This window comes from Pantherophis guttatus, chromosome 3, assembly GCF_059756535.1.
Source record: "Pantherophis guttatus breed Tessera chromosome 3, ASM5975653v1, whole genome shotgun sequence".
Lineage (NCBI taxonomy): Eukaryota > Metazoa > Chordata > Lepidosauria > Squamata > Colubridae > Pantherophis > Pantherophis guttatus.
In genome coordinates, this window is record NC_142065.1 from 51773909 (window position 1) to 51801537 (window position 27629).

The window sequence follows — 27629 nt, forward strand, 5'->3', positions numbered from 1 at the left end:
TACCAGTGTTGCTGTGAAGCTCAGGCACCATAAGTTTGGCATTATGCCGATAAGAATTTGATCCCTGAATGTGAGAGGGATACTTTTACCTTTGCAAAGGGGCTTCTCTGCCCACCTAAAAATATGAATCATCAAGTACAGTAATTCAGGCAAAGCAAAGAGCCTTTAATAAGGGGGGAATCAATTCTTTTTACAGGGCACAGAAATAAAGGATTCATATATTCAGTTTCTGTGATACGTTAGAAAACAAGTGAATCAAACAAAGAAAGACAATGATTACATGTGAGACTTGAACAATAGAAATGTGGCAGGTGGCAAAATTATGGGTTACATTACTCTTTCCCAGCTGAATTTGTATCTTCCTTAAACTTGCAAGTGTATTCAAGGACTTTCAGAATACAGTCTTATTGTTTAGTGCTGAAAATACAAGTTCTTGCATAGCAAGAAATAAAAACTGCTTTCTTAAAGATAAATAAAAGACTAGACTGCCATGTTAAAAGTATTAATATCACCTTTTAAAATGCTAACAATGAAGCCTAAAACACCAGCAACCTCTCCAGAATCTTAAAGAGAAACGTCATGTCTCACATTGTTTGACTTTTTTAAATAGAAGTACTACAGACTGAACCAGGAATCTTCAGATGTAAGGCATGTGCTCTACTAGCAAAATGTCAATATCTTCTGGGATAAATAGCGTATTTCTAGAGGAAGAAACTTTGTGTGTCTTTGTGTATGTACACATGAGCATATGCATACTTGTATGAATGTGTGGCACTTTTCAAGGAATGTTTTCTTAAGGCAGCTCACAATACTATCAGGTTATAACATCAAATTGCAGTCAATACAAGCAACGGTTAAAAAAAACCACAAGAAAACAAAGCAGTATGGAGCTGTTAACATGACCCTGCCTCACGACTTTGTGAAGGATAGCAACTGACTGGTTTTTCTTGCATGGCTGGCTGGTGGGAGTGCACAATCGTTGGGAGAGGCAAAGCAGACACCAATAGCTGCATTATGAATGCCCTCATTCCAGGAAATTATTAGAACAGCAGCTCTTGCTTTCTTTATTCCCAAAGCAGAGAAGTGACAGTCTATCAGGACAGAGGAAAATTATACTGGCAGTCTTTATGCCATTTTAGAGACTGAAGGCAGCCATATTAAACCCACTATCTCGATATGCCAAGAGTGCTGAATTCTGGAGGTGTAAACCAGTGGTGAAATCTGAACCGATTTGCTACCGGTTGGCTGGCCGTGCGTACGCACTGCGCTCGCACGCATGTGCAGTACGTGCCAAAAGGAGGCTTGGGAAGGTAAGTAGAGCAGCGAGGGGGGGGGAAATCAGCTGTGCTGCGCGATTTAGCTTTGCTAGAAAGCAGGATTTCCTGCTTTCTAGCAAAGCTAAACCCCGCGGCACAGCTGATAGTCGGAAATACTGCTGGTATTTTAAACTGCCGGTTCTCACGAACCGGTAGCTTTTTTTTACTACCAGTTTGCCCCAACCGGAGCAAACCGGTAGCATTTCACCCCTGGTGCAAACTCACATTTTGTGGGCATGCAGCTCTATCAAGTTTACTTCTCCCTTCATGAATCTGTCTGTCTTATCTAGATTGTGTTCTTTTAAAATTTCAAGCATAATTCAATTCTACATATACTCTTGATCCTCTATTCTCTCTCCAAATTAATCAGTTTCAATTTACAGCAATTATTTTTTCAACAAATCCTATCCAGGTCCACTCAGTAGCATTTTCATTAACTGTTTTCTGGTAATTGCAGCAAAGCTAATATTGTTGTGAACAAAATAGATCCTTGGACTAGCAAGACCTTAAATTTTCAGGCTAATATTTGAGAGCTCTTAATAAACAGAACATATTATCTCAGTGTACTTAAAACTAAATCAGACTTCTAGTCTAAACACTCCTTTCTTTTAGCGCCTACATTGCAAATACAATCAACAGCAAAATTAAGTATTGAAATGCTTTGCCCTTAGACTTTAATAGGCCATGGTATCATCAACCACAGGCTATTTATGATAAATAATATAGCAATTCTCCCAGATGTAGGATAGAGCTAGTTATGTGTTAGGTTCATCACTCCTTAGCTTTTGAACCCCAAAAGGCTGCCGTTTGTAGTCCTTGACTTACAACCATTCATTTAATGACTGTTCAATGGCACTGAAAAAAAGTGACTTATGACCATTGTCCACACTTATGTGCAGGATCCCCATGGTCATCTAATCAAAATTCAGATGCTTGGCAACTGGCTCGTATTTACAACAGTTGCAGTGTCCTGGGATCATGTGATCCATTTTGCGACTTCAGAGAAGCAAAGTCAAGAGGAAGAAAAAATCCAATTAACAACCATCTTGCTACCTTAAAACTACAGTGATCAGGGCCGGATTTAGATGAAAAGAGGCCCTAGGCTATTCCACTTATGAGGCCCTTTCACCTATAGTGAAAGTGTAATTTTAATTTTGCTAACAATTTGAATGTAGGCCCCTCTTGATCTTGAGGCCCTAGGCTGAAGCCTAGTTAGCCTATAGGAAAATCCGGCCCTGACAGTGATACTTAACAACTGAGGCAAGAAAGGTCATAAAATGGGGCAAAACTCACTTAACTGTCATATCAACAGAAATTTTGGGCTCAATTGTGGCCGTAAGTCGAGGACTATCTATATCATTGCTCAGTTACACTAGCAATTACAACTGCAAGTCCAGAACTCTGGAATCCTCTGGTTCTCTTGAAGTCATCATTTCTACTAACACAATGGCAATGGAAAGAACCTTTGTTTGGACTCAGAAGCTAAGCACCGATGGGCCTAATAAGTACACAGATAGGAGATGACCAGATAATTCCATGGTATACGCAAGACTGGGAAGCCAATAGCCCAGAAGAAAGCAATGACTTCCATCCTCTCATCACAAAAATTTCATGAATGAGTCCATGACATCACCAGAAGTGCAATTCAACTCGAATAAGTCTTTGTTATTTTTATTTGGTTACAAAATTATCATGCATGTGACACAGAGGAGCCCATGAAATTTTAAGTTGTGACTTTAATTAAACTTTAAGCCATGTTAAATGTTTTAGCTCCTGCGTGCCACAAGAATCTTTTGTCGTAGATTTCTGTGTTCTAAAAAGGTTTATGTATGCAGTCTGCATAGTGTCACAAGAATTATATGGCAGCCAGCAGAAACATTTCTGCTGTCAGATGGCACATAATAAAGATGTGTTTGATCTAGAGAACGCCTGATGGATGCTCTGTCCAGACCCCTGCATGATTTGAAGCTTCTGTCTTACCTTTGAATTGGCACAACTTTCATCAGACAGAAAATAAAGAATATGTCAACAGCTAACTGCATCACACTCATTCATTTTTCAGAACAAAAAAAGCTCCATAGAAAGAAGCTCATACCCAGATTCCAATATCATTAGTGATAATTATCTTCAAGAACTTCCCTATTATTATTTGGGTACATCAACTGAAATAAAAAATATGGTTCCATCAAGCTGTAGTCCAATTCTCTTTCAAGGAGACTCATTCCGATATATCATGTCCATTTTTTTTTTACTATTGTATGTTGCAGATGTTTTGTGCTCTTATAGAAATTGTCACAGGATTAAGATCCACCATTTACAGTGCTTTGCTGTTCTCCTTTTTTTTGGAGGTGTTGCAGAATTGTCAAATGCAAACTGTCAGATACAGTCAAAAAAGCGTGCATGTCAACTACCAAACGCAGGAAATTATGCATGATTTTAAAATTTTCAACTGCTTACAGGTAAGTTTCTCTGCCATTTGTATTACAGGTAATCCTTGATTTACAACAGTTTATATAGTGACCGTTGAAAGTTACAACGGCCCAGAAAAAAGTGATTTATGACCATTTTTCACACTTACAACCATTGTAGCAGCCCCATGGTCATGTGATCAAAATTCAGATGCTTGGCAACTGACTCATATTTATGACGGTTGCAGAGTCCCGGGGTCATGTGATCACCTTGACCGACCTTCTGACAGTCAAAGTCAATGGGGAAGCCGAATTCACTCAGCAACCATGTTACTAATTTAATAACTGCAGTGATTCACTTAACAACTCTGGCAAGAAAACTTGTAAAATGGGGCAAAACTCACTTAACAACAGAAATTTTGGGCTCAATTGTGGTCGTAAGTCAAGGACTACCTGTATATCCCATTTTATACAATTTTATTTAATGTATTACATTTCTACCCTGTCTTTATTACTTTATATATAACTCAGAGTAGTGAACATACATAATACTCTTTACTCCTCCCACAACCTCTGTGAAGAGGGTTGGGCTGAGAGAGAATGACTGGCCCAAAATCAGCAGCCAGTTTTCATAACTAAGGCTAGAACTCAGAGTCTCCTGGTTTCTAGGCCAGCACCTTAACCACTATACTAAACATTATGTAGTCACTTGCAGGATTTTTGTTATTATTAGCATTAAAGATGGGTATGGAGAAGTTAATTGATACATTCTATTGCTATTCTTCTCCTATATTGATTCATGTGGAACAGTTTTACTTCCCCTTAAGTTTTCAGAATTGTGCATGTGGCACGGATACAATGTTTTTCAACCTTGGCAGCTTTAAGATGTGAGGACTTCAACTTGTTAAGTGGAATACTATGGTCATTAAACTAATCTGCAGTCACTGAGTGAACACCACAGTCGTGTGAACCCATTCTTCCGAAAAATAGCAAAAAAGGTTGCAAACCATAATCACGTGACCGCAAGACACTGCAACTGATCATAAATGCAAGTCAGTTGCCAAGTGTCCAAATTGCGATCATGTGATTGTGGGCGTGGTGTGATAGTCATAACTTTTTTTTTTATTGCAAAAGTTTTACAATTACATTTTCACCCCTTTTCCCCCCCCCCACCCCCCCAAACTTCCCAACCTCCCTAACCCTCCCTAACTCTCCCCTCCCCCCAGACTTCCCTATAATATACTCATAACTCGTAAAAAAAAAACACACACACACAAAAAAAAAACCCCTTAATATAACACTTGTGTAAACTTGAACTCCTCCCTCCCCTGTATAATTTTTCTTTTTACCTCATTACATTAAAATATTTCTAAAACATTATTTTCAAATAAAAGCTATTTGATACTTTCTAGTTGTGTGATAGTCATAACTTGTACGTGCGAAGTCCAGAGTTTTTTTCAGCACCATTGTAACCAGGGGTGGGTTCTAAAAATTTTTACTACCGATTCTGTGGGCGTGGCTTATTTTGTAGCTTGGTGGGGGTAATGTGACTGGATGGGCGTGGCCAACTTTTTTTTTTTTTTACTTTTAAAAGCATTTTTTCTACAACCTTAAGAGATTGCAGAAAACAATGCTTTGAAAAGCCTCTGTCGATCAGGCAACTCATCTGAGATCGTCAGAGGCTTTTCAAATCTCAGCTGAGCCACGGGATCATCAGAGGCTTTTTTTTTTTAACTTTTAAAAGCATTTTTTCCATTGAAGAGGTTGTAGAAAAAAAATGCTTTTAAAAGTAAAAAAAAAAAAAAGCCTCTGATGAGGTGGGCAGGGTAAGCGAGCGGCGACCGGGCCAGGGACCGGTTCGGGGGCGTGGCCAGCCAATGTTATTACCAGTTCTCCGAACTACTATAAATTTTTACTTCCGGTTCTTGCGAACTGGTGCGAACCGGGAGCAACCGATCAGCAACCGATCGTAACTTTGAATGGTTGCTAAATGAATGGTCACAAATCAACTGATGAAGCTTCTTAGATGAGAAGCAAAATGTTTTCTTCTTCTTCCTCCTCCTCAGGGAAAAGACAATCCAGTTGCCTTTTGAAAAGGCACCTTTGAGACAATCTTACCATTATTCCAAGTGTGTCTGATCTTTTAGTTCATTTATAACCTTCTTAAATCAGATTTTTATTTACCTTTTCCATTTATGTCTAATTCTTTATGTCCTTAAGCTTATAGCTCATTTTTCTTTTATTCAAAATGAAGATAGTCATTTTCAAACTTGTTTTCAAGACCTCCAATATCCTTAATGCAGTTGAATAAGTAATTTTCAAAGGTGATTAGAAAGTGAGTTAATAAACTTGGTGTCCTCAAAAGTTGAAAGCATGGTCGAAAGCATGAGGGTTCCCTTTGCCACCTGACATTCAAACCCATGGGAAACTTCTGTCCTGTCCTGCAACCTCCTCCCAAGGAGCAGCGATACAGAGCGCAAGAGGGCAATCTCTCATCCTCTCCTTGTCCAGAAAGGTTTTGGGCGACCAATCTACTTGCCAATTCTTTATTCTTAGCCATGATCATCATCTCTATCACCATTACAGAGATATCTTAACTCGACATTACTCACCAGGAAGCTCTAGTACCGTTTCTATTTAACATCTACATGAACTATTAGATAAGATCATCTGCCATCATTATATATCTTGGCGAGATGAGGTATCAATACATCTTTAACCCAATGAAATAAGTGATGCTCTTGATGTCCTATCCCAATGCCTGAAATTATGGGGAATAACAGGCTTCAGTGTTGAACTCTGGCAACACTGAGTGCATTTTAAATAATGAATTAAGAATCAAGTCACAGCAGAAATATATGAAAGAAGAGTGGATGAGCAGAGAAAAGAAGGAAGCTTGCAAAAATACACAGTTGAATGGAATTAATGAGAAAGGTGAGAAACTAGGCAATGTAGGAAATGGTAAAAAGCAAAAATGGTTTTCAGAGAGATAGGGAGATGTGGTGTTTGAAGCATTGGGTAAGGCATCAGGCTAGGAACCAGGAAACCCTCGGCCAGTCACTTTCTTATCCCTAGAGAGGAGGCAATGGCAAACCACTTTCAAAGTGATTGTCATTTGAGACTTTCAAGAAAAGATTGGACTGCCATTTGTCAGAAATGGTGTAGGACTGTGATGGCTAACCTTTTTGCCATCGCGTGCCAAAAGCTGGGGGAGTGCAGGGTGGACACGCGCATGTGCCACCCATAATTCTATGTGCCCTGCCCCCCCTACGCATGCTCCCCCCACTTTTGGCATGTGATGGCACGGTGGGCCAAGTAGGCCCATTTTTTTGCCCTCCCCAGTCTCCAGAGGCTTTCTAGGAGCCTGGGGAGGGCAAAAACAGCCTTCCCCACCCCCACCCCCCGGAGGCCCACCGGAGGCCGGAAACAGCACATTTGCCAACTTCCAGTGAGCCCAGAAGGCCCAAAAATCAGCTGGCCAGTGCACGCATGCATGCTGGAGCTGAGTTAGGGCAATGCTTGCGTGCCTACCAATATGGCGCCATGTGCCACCTGTGGCACGCGATAGTTCGCCATCACAGGTGTAGGGTCTCCTGCTTGAGGGGGGGAAGGGGTTGGACTAGATGACCTATAAGGTCCCTTCCAACTCTGTTAATCTGTTAAACAAAGTACAGGGACTAATCCAGGAGTCACCACTAAGAAAAAAAATGAACACAGGATGAATGGTATTGTCCTATAGACTTAGCAAGTTTTCCTTTTGGATTTGGATTAAACCCTTTTTCTCCGCTTTCCATAAACCACAGGGGCTACAGTAGTGTAACCCCCTCCCCGCCCCCCGTGTACGAACGTACGTTTTTCGAGCCCCATTTGCGGAGGGCAAAAGGAAGCGATTCCCTTCCCACCCCCCATTTTCCTGCACAACATACGGCAGCTACGAAGAACACGGCCTCTAGAGGGCGCTGCAAGAAGTCCCGTTGCTTTCACCTGGCTTGTATCTATGATTTTTTTTGGGGGGGGGGGGACGGGACTTCATCCTTCCTTTCGGAGCAAAGAGTCTCTCGCTTTTGCCTGCCCGGCAGCGCAAGACCGCGGGCGGCAGAGAACGAAAGCGGTGCAAGAGCTTGGCGAGGCATCGTCCAGACTTCCTTCTGAACAGCCCGTGGAAAAGCCGGCTGGGGTGGGAAGGGCGCGGCCGTCTCGCCACCGATCCCTAGAAGCGGGGTGAGTGCCGCGGCCGGGAAAGGCGGGGAATCCGCGCGAAGGCGGGTCCTGACGTTGTGGGATGCCCGTGCCGTGCAGAAGCCGCGATCTTCTGCCTCTTCCCGGCCCGAGGAAGCAGGAAGAAATATTGCATCTATTTCTTTGGGGGGGGGGTCGGTCGGTTCTCCTGTGGGTGGGGTCTCTCTCTCTCTCTCCGGGCCTTTGGCTGGATGCGGAGCGGGGGATGCGAGGCTCTGCTGGCGACGCTTGCGCCCTGAAGCGCCGCCTGCTCAGGCTGAGCAAAAGTGCGCCGCAGGCCTAGAGGTGCTTCCGAGGAGCAGGAGAGTCAAAGCAGGGAGGACCCCGGGAAGAAGGACGAGGAGCCTCCAGGCGAGAGATTGCCGAAAAACAGAACGCAATAACAAGCCACCTCTTTCCTCCGAGCTTCCTCCGAGCTTTGCGGTGCATCGCTGGGGAGAAAACCTCGCTCTCGTCGTTTAAAGATATTGTAAGTTGGGAACTACGGGCTGGCAGATATCCAGGATTAATAAGCGTATGACCCGGGGCGTGAAATTTAGAAAGGGGTGTCCGTGTTTTCCTAACGGATCTACGTTCATTTTTTCCCCCCCCCTCTCAGCAATGGTACTGTTAACCGTGGCAAGTTTTCGAGCTGCGTTATCAATGTTCATTGGTGGTTGTTTTGACTTGGTCCTTTTTTTTTTTTCTTGTGCCTTATAATGTAGGGCTGCACGAAATAATTGGCTGACTTTTCTTGGGAGTAACAAAACCCACTTTAAAACTAGCCCCCGGAAAGTGTAAGGCTTGCTCCTATAACGTTGCGAATTTATTTATTTATTTATTTATTTGTTCAATTTGTATGCCGCCTTTCTCCGAAGACTCTAGGCGGCTTACAATGCATTTAAAAACCATATATAAAACATTAAAAGTTAAACCATTAAAAACAATTAAAACCCATGGTATCCCTAACTAAAAACTTCCGTTTTAACCGACCACAGCAAGACGGGTTATCACAAGTATTAAGTGTTCTGGTTGCCAGAGTTAACATTTGTTTCACCTGAATAAAAAAATCAGGGTTTGCACAACAGGAAGCATATGAGATGGGACCTTATTGGGTTGCCTGAACCTAGCCAGTTTAGCTTTAACTTAAGAGTCATTGTGTTTTGCCAATTCATGCATTTGCATGGAGTTGGTTAGTAGATAGTTTGATTGTGCTTTGGCAAAATCTAACTTGTGATATAGCTTTAGAATATTGTTTTCCAACTTTGGCAACTTCCAGATCTATGCACTTCAACTCTTCAGAATTGTGGGCAGTAGACATACTGGTTGGGGAATTCAGGGAGTTCAAGTTTATGTATCTGGAAGTTGCCAAGGTATTTTACAGCAATATTTGCATTAGTTTAAGAATGGCAGTATAAGGTGGATTTTTTTAGGAATATGGTTTTATAAATTGTTCCTTTAAAGATTAAAGTATTATTAAATCTGACTGTCTTAATACTATAAATATAAGGCACTGATTCAGCTTAGATATCAGAAAATGAGGCTTTTCTGAACCTCCTTTACCTAACGATTAATCATTTTGATTGTTTGTCCTACGCACATATGAATACAATGTTTTATCCAGGACAAAAAAAACATACATAGCATAGGACTGACTTTAGGTGGCTTCTACCCTAATTTGTATAGCCCAGATATATTTGACTTTCACTTTCATAATTATCCAAAAAAAAGTTATCAGTTCAATCTATCAGACACAACTCTTCATTTTCAATTGCCGATTTAATTTGGGGATAGCTGAGGAACAGGAAGGCAGAATAAAGGAGAAAAAAACCCCAAGGAATTACTTTCACAGTTGTTTTCCCTGTAAATAAGCAACAATATACAATATACAAAAGCAACAAAGAGCTGCAAAGTGACAAAAATGAAGTAGTATAAATACTCCATGCATTGCTTTTTTCCCCAGGGGTAGAGTCCAATTGAGATTCATTCTTGGTGCTTTGTTATCAGTGTGGTTTTATTAACAGCAGTAGGGAAGTGGTTTGCCCTTAGTACCTTCTGAGATTTTTTGCAGGGGGCTTCCAAGACCACTTTCGTGCCTTGATATTCCTTGATGGCCTTATATCAAAGTAAGAACCAATCCTAGCCTAGTTTTGCTATTTACTGTGAAAGAGAATAAACAAACAAATAGAATTCCCTCCCCCCCCAATTTAGATGCCAGTTGAATGAATTAACAAAATGACTTGCCTGTTTAATACACTGTTTAGCTCCTGTATATTTCACGATTTGAGAGAATCTGTTGAGTTCACAAAACACGCTAAGCCAAAATTAAACCACGTGATAAAAATAATGGGATATATAAACTCAGTCAGCTGTGTTTATTTAATTAGCCATGGTTAAACGAAGGTATTAAGTTGTTTAGAAACACATTTCCCAAGCACATGGTGGCATTTGGGCCAGTAACAACTGGAATAATTTGTTTAACAAAACAGCCGTTATGTTTGATACAATCAAGTTCAAATAGGGCTTCTTAAGAATCTGGCTCAGTTTTAAGTCAAGCTTATGTTCTCTGTAACCTTGCTACAGGCAAACCAAGGCTAGGATGCGTGGTAAATGATTTACTGTGATAAAAGGTGAGAGGAGTGTTAACACGGAAGACTCTAAATTTTTTTGTGTGGGGCAGGCCCAATGGATTGTTTACTCTAAGAAAGCAAGAGGAGTCTTGTATTATGTGCACTGAGGTTATCACTGCCCGTAACTATTGAGAGCTGTAAAAATAAGCGAAGGTTGGCAACTGCATGTGAGGAACATTTATTGCCTGGAGTTGCCGGTTGGTTGCCTGGAGGAACCACTGAGGTACTTCGGTTATTTTTTATTTTATTTTTTTTGTTATTATACAGGTAGTCCTCGACTTACAACAGTTCATTTAGTGACCGTTCAAAGTCATAATGGCACTGAAAAATGTGCCTTACGACCGTTTTACATAGTTACAACCTTTGCGGCATCCCCATGATCATGTGATCAAAATTTGGATGCTTGGCAACTGGTTCATATTTATGCTGTGTCCCAGGGTCATGTGATCACATTTTGCAACCTTCTGACAAGCAAAGTCAATGGGGAAGCCAGATTCACTGAATATCCAGGTTACTAACTTATCAACTGCAGTGATTCACTTAACAACTGTGGCAAGAAAAGTTGTAAAATGGGACAAAACTCACTTTAACAAATGTCTCACTTAACAACAGAACTTTTGGGTTCCATTGTGGTTGTAAGTCAAGGAACTTCCTGTATTAATTTGCTAATTGTCTTTATAGACTTGGTGATGCATCATTTCTTCTGTGCTTGACAGTTGTGGTTATTGTTGAACCTAGTTCTCTAACAGCAGGACAGATTGCTCTCCCGTCTAAAACTGTACCAGGAAAATTAAAGGGGAAAGGGAAGAAAATGACTGCAAGAGAAACCAGTGAAACAAAAAGAGGTGATTGAAAGCTTGTCTTTTGTTGCATTACAATGGAATATGGGAGCAATACCAGGGAATTGAAGGAAGAAAAGAATAAGGTACCATAATATGCTTGGGAATTCTTTTTATTGGAAACAGTTCTGAGTATTATAGGTGCTTCACTAAAGCTGACCAACATTTTTCAAGCTTCCACACAATCCTGAAGATGATATTCCTTTCCGAGTTGCTTTTATTTGAATGGGGGGAAACCCTGAAGAAACGTATGCTGGCTTTTGAATAGGAGAGAGGTGTGGTGTTCCCATGATCCCTAAAGCACTTTTCCCAAATCATTTTTGTGGTTCTTAATCCAGCTCTTCCCTTCATTGCCAGAGAAAAGGGATCAGCTTGAAAACACAAAACGATATTAAACTTAGAACAGCTTTTAGCTAATTTTCCTGTTCTAGAGAATAGACAACACTTGGAACCAATGTTACCTTTATGCCATTTTGTTGTCTTCCTCTTGCAAATTATAACTTTAATTAGAAATTGGAGAAGATCTTATTTATCTCTCTAGCAAGGGTAAATTCTATGTCCAAAAATGAGCAACTATAAACTGGGTATGTCTGAGCCTCTCTGGCAAGAAAAGTTGGCAAAGAGTCTGGTGGTAACAATAGCCAATTCGGATGGTTTTAAAAGAGGACTGCGCTGTGCAGGTTCATAGAGGATTAGACTTATTAGTGGGTAGGAATTTTGATGGCTGTTTATCATTAAATGAAGGAAGAGAGGTGGTCTGTGGGATCACTTCTCTCCCCTCATTTCTGTCTATCTCTCAAAGTCTGATAGAGCAGACATATTTTATGTCCCATCCATTAATCAATGTTCTCAGATGAGGTCTTGTAAACAGGGTCTATGACAATTCACTACAGCCAACTCACCACGGCCAACTCGCCATACCAACTTGCCGCAACCAAGTCACTGTGGAACAAGAGTTATACTAATATCAAAGAAATGGTGGAATAGAATAATTAAATAAAGGATGCAAAAGGAGGGACAAAATGAAATTTGAATGACAAAAATTAAAATATTTTTTTATTTATTTTAAATAATTAATTTGAATTGTCTAATTGTCCCGCCGTGAATTGTTCTGCAGCAAGTTGGCTGTGGTGAGTTGGCTGTGGCAAGTTGTCCCATTCTGATATAAGTATGCCTTCTCTGTTACAGTACCTCGTCTATGGAGTAGGTCTTTGATATTCAAAGAAAACCTGTTGTGGCCACAGTCATCAGCACCATGCCTTAAATGCTGGGAACCAATAAAGAAAGATACCACACTCTAGACAAGAATTGCAATTTTCCCAATTGGAAACTAATTGGCCACTATGTTAATTAGAATGCTGGACTAGATAGTGTTCTTATGTCATCTGAAGTATTGAAATATTCTTCTGAATAAACACATTAGGGTTATTATATTTGTGTCCAAACAGTATCAAAGCATATACTGATTATATTATTTTTTTCCTTTAAAATCTTAAGATTTTTTTAAAAGCAGCAATAATTTCAAATATAGTGTTCATTTAGTTTGCCATATGGGTGGTAGACTAGGCACAAATTGTATCTTTGATTTGTGCCTCTCCAACATAACTCTGTCTTCAAGTTCTAGCATTAATTCAGTCTTGGGGGGAAAAAAAACAATATTGGTTAGGGGGAAAAATAACCAGAGTATGGGAAAAAATCTTTACATAAGACCAAGAGGCTGAACATCAGGGCTTCCATTAACTAGAATTGTTGAATGGGCAAGGACTGTGACCTAAATAATACATTTTATATTACATTCACTTGCCATTGCCTTCAGTCAACAAGCTATATTATACAGGATTGACAGTTTTTCCCCCAATAGGAACTCTGTGCAAATAAAGAAAAAAAGGAACAGCCAAGTGAATTATGTATCTGTAAATGAATTATCAAATAAACAGTCAGTAGAGGAAAAATGGGCATACTCAGCCCTGGCATAATGTGGTAAATCATGCTACACAAATTACCTTCCTAGTGCAACCCAATATTATTTTGAATAAAACCTTTCAGGAAACTTAAAGATTTAGAATTCTGTGAAATTCCTTGGCAACATTGATCTCACTGACATAACTTGATGCAGTGGTAATTTATCAGTTGCCATTATTAATGGCTTTAGTTTTTCATTTCAGTGATGTATGGAGGGCTCATTGTAGTCTCCATGGTGATTTTGTACAATTGTATCATTGTACAAAATTAGTTGCCAACATGCAGTGACATCTTTTCACCAAATAAATAATGAAATAGGAATAACATTTGAAAAAATGTTTTTATACACACACACACACATACATTCAGTGCTAGACATAATAAACTAAGTGGGCTAATTCTCATGGTGTTTCCTATTCTTTTGTATGTGTGGCAAAGAATTCCTTCATATAAATATAAAATAGGCTCAGCAGATTATTTCATTACTGTCAGTAATTTACTGAGTGCCCTCATAGAAGATGATGTGTCTTTTCCCTTTTATCCATCTGTGAATTATTCTGAAAAAAATACCGATTATTATGACATTTCAAGGACTCAGAAATTCAAGTAAGGGAAAGAAAATGTTCTGTCTTAAGACTAAACCCTTATTTACTTAGAAATTAAGATCCCATTGCAGAAATTAGTTATTTCTTTACACAGAGGTTCTCAAACTGTAGTTGTTGACCAGAGTCCCAAGCAACTTAAAGAAGGGCCTGCAATATGCTTCAGGCATGGGATTCAGGCTTGGATCATGAGTGGTACTAAGCTTACAAATCAGTTGTCCACCTGCTTACATTTCTTAGTAGAGGTGCAAGGCTTCTGTGTGTCAAGATCCTTAAATTATAGCGCGAAAATCTGAAAGGAATATTTGTATACTGTCATGTTTATTTGGTTTAGAAAATGTTTACATTTAGGCATTTACATCTGTTCTGTTAAAAAAAAAGTTGGTAAGGTTTTTGTAATTTGATTTTATTGAAAACTAATGCATTTGTGGATGGAAATGGATTGACCTCATTGAGATGAACCAGTCTCTCATTTCTGCATACTGTAATAATACTTGATATTTGTTGATCATGTAGCAAACTATTGCCACATATTGGCAATCCACCGGATGTCTTAAAACTAAGTACATGGCCCCAGCATCTCTGTGAATGTATTAGTGTTATAATGTAGCTGTTGTTTTTGAAATGTCTGCAGAAACAAACCTGTTAGTGAGAGTCAGTGTTTTCCTTTATTTTCCTCTATAAAATTGTACCATTCTATTACTGTTTTTCCTTGAGGAAGAACAAGGAAAGTTTGAAAAAGCACCTTTGGGACAACCATGACCTGGATGACTGAGAATCTCCTTAGAAAACTGTATGTAGTATATTTCTTGCCAAACAGAAGCCCAATGAAATAATGCCTTTTATTTATGGGGAGGGGAGTTCCCATACAACCATATATGATTTATCATGTTAGAGGATCACATTATCTCAATAATTTGAAGACTACCACCTCCTTTAACAATAAGGCCTATTAGAAGGAAATGAATCATTGCATTTTCCCTACTCCTACAGAGGCATTGATATTTTATCATATTCACATGTCTATGGAGAAGGCAAGGATGGGGAGACTCTCTGGATCTCATCTAAAAGCTAGATCCACCATCCCAACAACCAGATGACATTATAGCAACCACAAGACTATTTAGGTGATTATGCAGCACAAAGCACCTTAACATCACCCTGTCTTTTACTGTAAAGGATCCCTCGGGACTTAACATTGTATTAAGCAATCCACACAGGACATGTTAAAATCTTCCATGCCTCCAAGTATCAAATTCTTCCATCAATAAATTGATTGCTAAAATGGTACGTACAGATCATTAAAATGTATTTAAAGTGTATTGGACTCTCCAAAGAGTATATTTTAAAAGATGGACATCAGATTTTCTATTTTGGAAGTGCAGTATAAAATGTTTGAGGATTCACCAACCCATATGATATAATCATTGGGTAAATTGATATCTCTTTGGAATAGTGTGTTAATATGTATAAGCAAATTTATAGGAAACTCTCTAAACGTTAAGGATGTTAATATGAGGTTGAACTATTTACCAAAATGTTGGAATCTGTACATCAGGAATTGTAGGTATAGCAAATGGAGGAGCTAGAAGAATCATATTGAGAAATTGGAAAAATGATACTTAAAATGTTAAGCAGTGTTTGTCAAATACATGATCTATCTAGTTTGAAAAAGGCAGTATATTTTACTAATCAGAAGACGTTGTTATTATGATAGATATATTTTGTAATATATAAGATAGCAGTATATTTATTACTAGCTGAATACCCATGCTCCGCTACAGCTCGATAAACTGATACTTAAGAGTGAAAATTAATGAGTATTATTTATTAATGAGAGAGAGGCCTCTCCTCTCCCCTTCTCTCCCTCAGGCTGGCCCCATAGATCCTCTCCTCTCCCCTTCTCTCCCTCAGCCTTGCCCCACAGAAACATCTCCTATCCTATCCCCTTCTCTCTCTCAGGCTTTCTAGCTCCTTCTCTCCATAAGGCTTGCCCCACAGAAGCCTGTCCTATACTATCCCATTCTCTCCAGAGTTATTTTCAAGTGGGGGAGGGGAGTAGAACGTCTAGCTAATTAGCATCAGAGCGTGTTATAATAATATGGGAAATACTAATGCTCTGATGGTCATTTTGAAAAATCCTTTCTTAGTGAGCACCTAGAAGCCAAGAGGAACATACGTGGCAAATTTCAAGTTTGTAGGCTTTACAGTTCTGGAGATTTCATGATTAATGTGTGAGTGGTTTTCGCTTTTATATATATAGATTATTTATAAGGAATGTTTTTATTTTTTCTGTTTCTTAGTTTGTCTGGGATTGTATTTTTTCTAACTTTCTTTTGGTTCAGTCTCTGTTTAAAATAGAAAAGGGTTTTAAAATATTTTCATCATGCATGTTAGAAATGTAAAATAAATCAATGTACAAGCAAGTTCAGGGCCTCCGTCAACTGATTGATGTATCATCATTTTGAATCCTCGGCACCACATAGATACAGATGTAGATGCTCTCCATGACAATTTATCCCTAACTTGTTCTTTCAAGTCTCCCAAGGATGCACATGTTGCCTTTGTTCATCCACCTTACTCCTCTTCTCTTCTCTTTCCTTCCAACTAGAAAAGAGTTAATTCAGCACAATGCTAGTGGTTTTCTTTTGCAGAAGAAATGAAAGAGGAACCAGAACCAGTCCCAAGTAAATAGATGCATCAGTAAGCAAAGCCAGGAATAAGCAACTGCTTATCAGTTTGTCCAAGTCATACAGGTCCTTAGTGCTAACTATAAAACAGACCTTTGCCTCTTCAGTCTTTCCAACTCCTACAGTAGTTGCACACAAAGAGCAACAACTTCCTTCTTTCGTGAAACCCTTTCTTTATCAAAATTATGACTAAGGTGATTCTTGGAAATCATTGCATATGACAAACAATAGTGAAAACAGAAGTAGACTCAGGAAGATACGGAAGCTGATAAATCTAAACCTCATAATTCCTTACATAAGCAAGAGAAGGGGCACTCCAAAGCAATTAACAACATCTGTATTCAACTGAAAGAGTCAGAAATTGGGCCTTGAGTCTCATTAGATAGTAAAGTGGGTTTTTTTCCAGGGCAGATTTATGGGATTGTGAAGGGGTTTAGAATTGTTGGGCTGCATTAATCAGAAATAAATAAGCAGGGCACCCAGCCAACCATTGCGTTGTATACCCACTGAATGGTGAGTTTATCATACTCTTCCAGAATATCATTTTCTTTCCCTCCTCTTTCAATAGTAGCTGTTTACCAGACTGTCAGCCAGCCCTTCACAGCAGCACCAGATTCTCTGCTTAGTCATATCAGCATTTACTTCAGCTGCATATTACTTTGAGTAGATCTACATTGGTTTGGGCACATAAGCAAATCACTCCCAAATTTCTCATAAAAGATCAAAATGGCCATTACTTTTAAAAAGCAGTCTGGAGTTGCTGAAAGAAAGGCTAAAAATGAGTGGCTTCATGCCATCTCAGATATAAACATCTCTAATTTAAGCTGGAGTTGGGAGAAAGCAGGTATCAGAATTGGGACCATGGCTCATCTATTCTTTAGAGGCCAAGAAAGCCAAGAATTGCACTATGTTTAATTTAATAATAAACACTTATAGGAAAAGAAATCTATTGTTTTACACCAAGCATAATTGGAGCACTCAAAGAGATACATAAAAGGCTTCCTCAATATCTGGAATTATTGAGTTTATCAGACCTGAACACCCTAATTTTACAAAAACCATTCTGCATGGAATTGCAAAGAAAGTTACACAAATGACTGCCTCTCCAGCAGGACAAAAACTGATAGGAGATATGTTGGGAGGTGAGAAAGCAGGAACCCCAATGAATCTACAAAGTGGGCAGACAACTCTGAATATGATTCAGGAGGTACTTCTGAAGACTCAAGAATCGATTGGAAAGAATCATGAGGAATTGAAAAATGACATGGACGAAGTTAAAGGCGCCATAAGAAAATTAGATGATAGAATAGGAGAAATACAAGAGACAATTGTTAACGATCAAGCAATAAAGGGTTTGAAAGTCAAACAGGAGGAATACAAGGTCCAAGCATTCGCAGATCTAGTTTTTATCATGGAAGATCCTTTGGAGACTGGAACCATCTTGATAAATGAAGTTGAAGAATTTGGTAAAGTAGTGGGGCTTAAAATAAATAAGGAAAAAACCAAAATGTTAATGAAGAACTGTACAAAAAGACAACAGGAAGAATTGGAAAGGAAATTGGGGATTCAAATTGATAAAAAGGTGAAATATTTAGGAATTTGGCTTACGGCAAAATGTTCTACAATAAAAGAAGACAATTATGACAAACTAACACAACAAATACAAAAAGATTTAGATATCTGGGCCAAATTACAGTTATCCTTAATAGGTAGAAAGCCGTAATAAAGATGAATGTATTACCTAAATTGTTATATCTGTTTCAATCGATACCAATTAGACTAGGGAAACCGTTTTTTTAACATCTAAATAGAATAATAGGTAAATTTATTTGGCTGGGGGGAAAAGCCCTAATAAAACATAAACTTCTGCAGGACTCCAGAACCAAAGGAGTATTCGGCCTACCCGATTGGGAATTATATTATCAGGCAGTTGCAATAACTTGGTTAAAAGATTGGGTTCAAGTAAGAAACAAGAGAATATTAATATTGGAAGGCCATGACCTCCAATTGGGATGGCATGCGTTCTTTTGGGAAGGGAAAATTAAGACACATACATACTTCCAGAGACATCTAGTGTGAAATGCTTTGATCAATATTTGGAATATTATAAAGAAAAATCATTATATGAAAGTTCCAGTTTGGATATCAACAATGGAGGCCATAATCTATCCCAACGTATTGGTCTTAAATAAAATAGTAAGATATTCGGACCTATTAGATGAACTCAGAAATTTAAAGTCAGAACAGAATCTAATAAAACAAGGAATAAAAATTGACTGGTGGCCATACTTACAGATCAAAGCAAAATATAAAAAAGACAAGGAACAATTTGGCATATACAGAGAACAATTGAAACTTGATAAGATATTATACTTAAGTTTTATTTATAAATATTTCTCATTGCTGTGCAACTTCATCAGATATAGACATATTTATGTCAATCTCAGAATTGAGATTTTGCCAATCTCAGAATTGAAAGTATGGGTATTGCATATATAGGTATATGTTATTTGATTATAGACGTCTAACGCTGTCTCAGCAATTATTATTTTATTATTATTTTTTCTTTTATATGGTGTTTTTATATCCTTGTAAACTGCCTTGAATTGCCATGTGCGAGTAGACAGAAATATAAAATTTCTGACAAAATGAAAGAAAGATCTAAAGGTGTGTTAAATATTGGTTAAAAGTGAGTTGAAATGTCACCAAGTACTATTTATGTAAATAGTTAAAACACTGCACATCCGATACTAATTGAAAATGTTATCATACTTATGTGTTTTATGTTTTATGTTTCTGTTTGAATGTTTGTTTTTCCTTTTTCCTTTTTTTTTTCCTTTTTATTCTTTTTGTTTTGTAAAAAACCTCAATAAAGTTTCTATAAAAAAAAAAGAAATATAAAATTTCTAAATAAATAAATCAATTCAAACCATTGCAAGTTTTTTTAAGCAGCTCTCATTTCCAGTCTGCTTTTCAGGAACTGTTTTGTTGTATATCTATGAGAACAACTGGAATGATAATGTCAAAAATTAAGTTAAGGAAGTTAAGGATCAATGTTTGGAGGGAAGGAATGATGGTGGGGGGGGCATTGCTTTTCTAAGAAAGTGAGGCAGACGTTTTGAGTGATGAAAGCGAGAGTTGGGCTTGTGATCCTGGAACAGTTATAAGGACTATTTTGTCTGTCTTTTTCAGATTAATTCGGTTCTACCAAAGCACATACCAACATGGCCTCATGGAATGGCAGCAACCCAGCAGACAGGAGAAGAACAGGAGAAAGGCGCAGATCATCTCAGGAAACGACATCAGGTAAACATGGTTGCCTCTAGTGATGAATAACCGTTGGCAAGCTTCTTAAGCTTGACAGTAGCAATGGCTTTTGCTAAGAACATAGCTCTACCACATTTTAATGCTTTTTGTAGGAATTTATGTAGCAAGATCAACTCAGATCAGAAGAACAAATGGATCATGGCATAGGGTACATCAAACACGCCTCCCGAGGCCAAATCAGAAGCACCAGGATTTAAACAGAAGGTGGATTAACATATAGGAAGGGGAGCAACCCTTCACTTCTTGAAGTAAATTATCTCTGAGTATACTAAGAATTACAATCCTCACCTCCTGCTTCCCAGTGTGCCCCATCCCGAACATAATACCTAATTAATACCTAATATTGATAATGCCCCTGGATTTAGGGGGGTTCTAATTTGGAGCAAGCTTGTTTAGTACTTTTGTATTCAGATTTTGAGCAGGCATGTTAGGACTTTCTGTCTTTCTTTCTTTGAATTAATAAGTGTGCAGTAACTGCTTTTCCTATTATTTAATTCTCAAATTCAAAAAACCTACATCCAAACCAGGGATGAAATGCTCCCGGTTCGGACCGGATCACCTGATCCGGTAGTGATGGCGGTGGGTGGTTCAGAGAAAATCCCTGCAACTCCCCCCCCATGCCCAGCTGAGCCGCACGATCATCAGAGGCTTTTTTTTTTTTTACTTTTAAAAGCATTTTTTCTACAACCTCTTCCGATGAAAAAATGCTTTTAAAAGTAAAAAAAAAGCTTCTGATGATCGCGCAGCTCAGCTGGGATCATCAGAGGCTTTTCAAAGCATTTTTTTCTGCAACCTCTTGGCCGAAGAGGTGGTAAAACAAATCCTTTGAAAAGTCTCTGGTGATCCCAGCTGAGTTGCCTGATTGGCAGAGAGGTATTTTTTAAAAAGCCTCTCTGACGATCCCAGCTGAGTTGCCTGATCAGCAGAGGCTTTTCAAAGCATTAGAAAAAAATGCTTTGAAAAGTTTTTTTTAAAAAATGTTAGCCACGCCCACCCAGTCACATTACGTTCCAAACCACGCCCACAGAACCAGTAGTAACAAATTTTACATTTCACCCCTGATCCAAACCTTTTGCTTAAGTGGAGAAAACACTTTTCTCTCTCTTTTTGCTTCTTTTTTCCTACTCCGACAAATAAAGTTGCCAGCAACGGACGCCAAGAATTTGTTCCATCTCTGGCTCCTGATAGAGTTGGATTGACAGCACATATCAGCATAATTGATATCCCCCCCCATCCCCCATTATCACTGTCTCAGATGCCTTGGTCTCAGAAAAGTCTCGTCCATATCTTCTGCCCACCAGGTGACCGATAATAAACATCCCTATTATTTGGAGGGCACCCAAGTATATAATCAAGCCATTGCAAAGTGACTAACCATATATATAATCAGTATTGCTTTTGTATCAAGGAGATAAAGGGGAGTACTATATGAGTAATCATCAGGTTGAAATAATTCTTTGTGTTTTATTGGTGGCTGTCACTTTAGAACAATTTTTGCTGGACATGATAAGCAGCTATAAGGGGGAAAAAATCCACTGAGGTTTCATTCAGTTACCAGCATTTGATATATGGGAACCATAAAATGACATCTGCATCAGCTCTTGATAATGTGGAGTTGTTGATGTCATGGTAGGCATAATCTATGTGCAGTATTTTATGACTGCGCCCAAGAATTTATTGGCACCTCTTTCTTTCCCAGAAAAAAAAAATCCTTTTTCTGTATTCTGATATGAAGGAGAAATGAATAAGTATCTGGTGTAATTTACTCATTTGACAAGTCTGCTTCCAAGGAGAGGGTTTCAAAATTATTATTGGAGTGTGTGCATTGTGTAGTAGACTGTTGGAAGCTCAGCTACAATTTTGAATAATTCCTTCAGCTTGGCAGTCATATTTCAGCGTCATCCACCCATATGTGCAATAGTCATTAGAAAAAATTGATCAATGTGTAAGCTCCATCTTAAAATATGTCACAGCAGGTAAATTTATTTTCTGAGCATAGGGGACTTTTGGTCTTATTTGTGAATTACCAGGGTATGAAAACTTTTAGATTGGGGCCAGGGGTTCTGCTGGGTTAGACTCTGCAGACGCCTCAAGTTGTTTCCCAAAATAATTGTCAAATATTTTCTTGGAGTGTGTTAACATCTCATTAGAGATAAACTTGTTGCAGGTTCTTATTTCCTATCCCAGGGATGCAGTTGCCTAAGACTGTGCAAATATTAAATTTAAGCATAGCTTTGTCACTAACATACAAATAGCACATGGGACAGTATATTGTTTGGAATCAAGTCCAAGATTATAATCTTGGACTATAATTATAATTATAATTTGGATTATAATTTTACAGATTTCTGTTTTAGAAGAAAATTTAGTATGCTGCTATAATATATTCATTAATACACTAAACCACTTAGGACTGGCATTTGCATTCATCTCACCTATAGGCAGCTTCTTCAATTTTGTGGCAGTTTATAGGCTATTTGGTTCAACTTTCCCATCCATATATTTCTTTTTCATTTTATTTAATTTATATACCGCCCTACTCCCGAAGGGCAGTGAACAGGCACAAGATAAAACACATAGAATACAAAAATTTAAGAGCAGAAGTAAAATCTAATTAAATCAATTTAGCCCAAGACAAATTTAAAACCCCAGGTTAAGAACAAATTAAAAATTACATTAAAATTTACATTAAAAAGAGAATGGCAGAGGTTAGGCCAGACCAGCCTGGTGAAATAAAAAGGTCTTGAGAGCGCGGCGGAAGGTGCGTAGATCCGGGATCCTCCGTATCTCTGAGAGAGCTCGTTCCAGATAGTAGGTGTCCCCACAGAGAAGGCTCTCCCCCTGGGGGCCGCCAGCCGACATTGTTTGGCTGATGGCACCCAGAGGAGTCCCTCTCTGTGAGAGCGTACCGGCCGGTGGGAGGCTGTTTGCGGCAGCAGGCGGTCCCATAAATAACCAGGCCCTAAGCCATGGAGCGCTCTAAAGGTGGTAACCAAAACCTTGAAGCGCACCTGGAAGACCACCGGGAGCCAGTGCAGCTCGCGCAGGAGAGGTGTGTGTATATATCTTGTGCGCAGATTTAACAGGAAAAAATTTGCTATGTTCTCAATGCAAATGTCTTAAAACCCTTGAATTTTTAAAAAACTATAGATAAAGTGCTTAATATTAGCCTCAACCATATGGGGATAATAATCTTAAGTGGATACCTGCTATATAGATTATCTGAGATAAAATGTTAGTTACTAGGGTACTTGGCTCTTATACCACTGCATAGTCTTGAGATAAGAGTTCTGCAGTATCATTTTGTATGCATTAATGCATAGAGTATGTTTTCATTGCTACAGCTTCATTTGCATCCAAAGAAATTTTATTTTAGTCATTGACCATTAAAAAATGTTTGGCAAAACAAGCAATCCCCTAACATCAATGACTAGCAACGATTTGTGAGTGAAGTCCCAAAGGTGCTTTTTCAAGTTTTGTTTTTCCTTACATTTCCATAATTTTGCTCCATTATGTGTAAGCTTCGCTCCCAAATGTCTACAGAGAATGTCAGTCATCCAGGTCATGGTTGTCCTGAAGGTGCTTTTTCAAAAGTTCTTTCAAAAGCAAAATGTCTTCAAGGAAAAATAAAGTCCAGTTGCCTTTTGAAAAAGCATCTTTGAGACAACCATGATCTGGATGACTGAGAATCTCAATAGACATTTGGAAGTGAAGCTTACACATGACGGAGCAAAATTTTACTACTTTAGAGAGATTTATCCTAGATATCCAACAGATATTGCAAATAAAAATGATCAGGGTACCCCTGAAATATAGATGAAAAGGAGGTAATAATCTGGCCGCAAATATCCCTGTAGAACTCACTATACAAAAGAACACACCTGCCCAATGTATGATTATGAATAATTCCTAATCTATGAATGATAGTGGTGTTTTCAGTGACTTTGGGATCACATTGGCTTATTTACTGAATTTTTAAAAAGTAAATACACAGAATTAGTGCAGAGTTAAAATCATTGTTGAGATATTGGAGCTTTGAGATCAAAATTAAGAATATGCATATGAATATGCCCTTTTTTATTTTGAAAATTTTGAATATTTAACTGTGTTTCAACAACTTGAATGAATGAATATCTAGCCTATTTAACTTACATAGGCTTGTTCCAAAGCAGACTTAATTATATGATATGGAGCAAAATATACTGCATGACCAGGATTTTTAGCTAATGTTACATAATTTGGTCTACTTCAATTATTATTTTTATCCTTTTTAAGTTTTACAGGGGGGAAAAAACAAATGACTAATTATAAAATGTAAATATACAAAAGTTTTATTAGCAATGTGAGATACTTTACAAAAGTAGAGAATTAATTCTGGGGTTTTTGTACAAATTAGGAATCATTTTATTATATTCCAGCAAGCACATTTCTTTCCCGTTTGTGCTACAATAACCATCTCTTTCTTTAAATCCTGCTGTATGAGCTAACTCATTGACTTCCTGCATGTGAGATACTTATTTATCACTCCACTTATTATTCATTGCTGATTGCCTATGAGGCAACAATTTATAGTTCAAGGAGATTAATGCAAGAGGACTAGCAAGGAGGAAACAACCAGTTTTATTTGAATTTGTTAGTGAATTACAGTAGAACAATTTTAAATGGCCCTATGAGACAAGAAGAATGGGCTATTAACATCCAAACTTAAAAGCCTATTTAAAAGCATGTTGAAAAAGATCATTATATAATGCCATAAACATAGTGTGGTTCAAAATTGCATGGAGCTGTGTTTTTTTTCTTTTTCTGAAAGTTACATCTTTTTCTGTCCTGGAATAGTATCCTTTAAAGATGAGTAGAGAGATGCATATTTTTTGTGTTTTTTACGGCTGCTGGTGACATGATGCTGGTAGAATGATGTCACCAAAGGAGGATGAGGAGGATGAAATGTTTAGCTTTTCAGGCAGATTAAGTAACAAAATCTACGCTGTCAGGTTTCTCTTTGGGTTGCGGGTGAAGGGTCTTAAGGCAATGGAAAATAGTGTGGACAATAATAGGCTGCCTGATTTTTTGGTAACAGAAGTTATGTTAACATGTCTAATAATACCTGACCCAAATGCAATTTTATAGCTGTTTTTTTAGAGACAGTTCACTTTACATTTTAAATGTCCTGAAAGTTTTCTTTTAAGCAGACTAAAAAAGGAATAATTTTCAAAAAATGCTCTTTTGCTTATTTTCCTATCCTTTTCAGGATTCATTTACAGTACTTTGCTAAGAAATGGTAGAAATAGAGACTGTGTTCTTAGTTAGCTAGGTTGCAGAGGGAAAAGATTTCTTTTAATTGTTTGCTTGTAACTTGTGGGTGATTTTGCAATGCTTCAATGAAAATATGAGTCAATTACTTACTTTTTCTTTCTGCGGCTGTTCTCCTTTCCCAACCTATGCTGATCTGGTGCAAGGCACTGATTTCTTCTGATTTTTCAGCCATATCAGGACCCTCCATTGTACCTCACCTTAATTAGCCTTCCAATGAAAGTTCAGCTCTTGAAAATAATTTAAGTGGCTTCTTTAAGTGAAAGATGAAAGACTTTCCCATATACTTCCAATCTTCATGCTATAATATAGATACTGTATAAATATGCAATTAGTTGGAGGAGGGCTGCAAATAGCTTGGAAAGGTCAATAGCTTGGAAAGACAGCAAGAGGTTCACTGACATAGTACAAAAAATATTAACTGCATTACAGCTTTCATGGGTATAATTTCTTATTGACGATACTAGTTTTATTTTGCCTTTCATAATACAAATCCTACTAAGGAGATTTATTTAAAAAATATCAAAAATCTTAGCAAAAGGAAATAACGTTTTTGTAAAGAACATTGGTGATTTTTCCCCCCCCAATGGCTGTTGGTAATAGTGCGGTCTTGTTGGAGGGGAAAGGAGAGAAGAAGGTTTGGTGAGGGGACACAGAATATTTCATAAGATTGCAAATTGGTTGGTTTAAAAAAACTCATGTCTAACCGGAAACTAAAGAACACAGCACTGCACTAACCACAAAACCTCATTTAAGGTTGTAGGTTATAGCTATCGTCCTTTGCAATCCTCTGAAAATTAATGTTTTATTTTAACCTGCAGTGTCCATACATGACATAAACATTTGACGAGAGGTCTTAATTGCATTTAGAATAAAGATACTAATCCTAAACCCATCTAGAAGCTGAATGTCAAATGTTCAGCCCAAACATTGTAGATGATAACCCACCCTGGCCACATTCAGCAGTACTAGTGGCACATACAAGGTGTACAGAATTATGGCATCAACTTGCTTCTGACCTTAAATGATTTTGGGAATGACAGTAAGTACATGGTGAAGTATATAGCAAGTGGCAGGAGCATACAGGACCTACATGAAACTTTGGTGATTTTAAATTTTGTTAGATATAAAACATAAATGATAAATATAACATAATCCATATAAAAGTACATGGCATCTCATAATGATTCGTAATGCCCTGTAGAAGAGGGCATTTTCAAGATCATTCTAAACACTCCAATCTCTTTGCCACAAGACTTTGTGACCTTGTGTGGGCTCAAGAAATAAGCAGAGTCAGGTTTACTTAGCTCTTGGATGGAGGATCATAAGGAAATCCCAGACAGGAGGACAGATCACAAAAGACACTGCAATTGTGATACAAGATCCATCCCATATTCATTGTAATATTGTACATGAAAGAAGCAACTTTTATGTGGTACTATCACCACATTTGTTTTGTCGTTTTGACAAATTTTGCAGATGCTTCTGTCCCAAGGCTGTACTTTAAATTGGGAAATTGGCGGGGGGAGGGGGGATCACAGAAGAAGGCAATAGCTCTTACTGTGATTAAGAAAAATAGTATGGACATGTTTAGTTTAGTTTAGTTTAGTTTAGTTTAGTTTAGTTTAGTTTAGTTTAGTTTAGTTTAGTTTAGTTTAGTTTAGTTTAGTTTAATGCGATTTATATGCTGCCCTATCCAATGGACTCAGGGTGGCTCACAACAGTAAAATACACATGTATCTAAAGTCACAAGGAATTGAACTTGACTGAAGCTTACTCCAAGGAAGTGTGTATATATATATGATAAGCATTAGTGTCAATATGTTTGCATTACTGCATTCTGATTTTGTGCTGTCTGGCCTCAGAATTTTCAGGACACATAGCCATTCCCCAATACCTTCATAATAATCCTGGAAGATAGTTTAGGCTGAATTGTCCTAAAATCATCAGTGAGCTATAGGGCTAGATTTAGTTTTACCTTGAATTTCCACAATCCAGCATTTTACTAGCATTGTGCTGGCCTATGATAATGATCCTGCAGCTAGAAAGAATCTTTATTGCTTTGGATATTACCTTACAATAGTTTAGTGCAATAGAAAATGTCCTGCTTTTTTGTTGGGAAATGAGAGGAACAAAAGTTTGCATTTCTTGGCTTTACTTGTTAGCTGAAAAGAAAGATAATGGAGCAAAATATCTAAAATAATATCCATTAAGCACATATAATCATATTCTCAGTTGAAATATAGGGGAACAGAGGGTAAAGTACATGCAGCCCTCTCTATTATGGCTTTGTCTTTTGCACTTCAGGAGTAGAGAGGCCACACACT

At 38.1% G+C, this 27629-nt stretch overlaps 2 protein-coding genes across 3 annotated transcripts in view; one reads left to right on the forward strand and one right to left on the reverse strand.

Moving 5' to 3' along the window:
• The window catches only part of LOC117663984 (uncharacterized), a 63448-nt gene that overhangs the window by 15243 nt on the left and 20576 nt on the right, over positions 1–27629 (reverse strand). The window lies entirely within an intron of this gene.
• BAK1 (BCL2 antagonist/killer 1) overlaps positions 7718–27629 on the forward strand; it is a 32283-nt gene continuing 12371 nt past the window's right edge. The window contains exons 1-2 of one of the 2 annotated variants that reach the window (XM_034414662.3): positions 7718–7945; positions 19858–19971. In XM_034414662.3, coding sequence (XP_034270553.1) covers positions 19890–19971 — 82 coding nt within the window. In that variant the 5' untranslated portion in view covers positions 7718–7945; positions 19858–19889. Of the gene's footprint in view, positions 8433–19857; positions 19972–27629 lie in introns of both variants that reach the window. The other variant, XM_034414663.3, reaches the window with a different exon arrangement.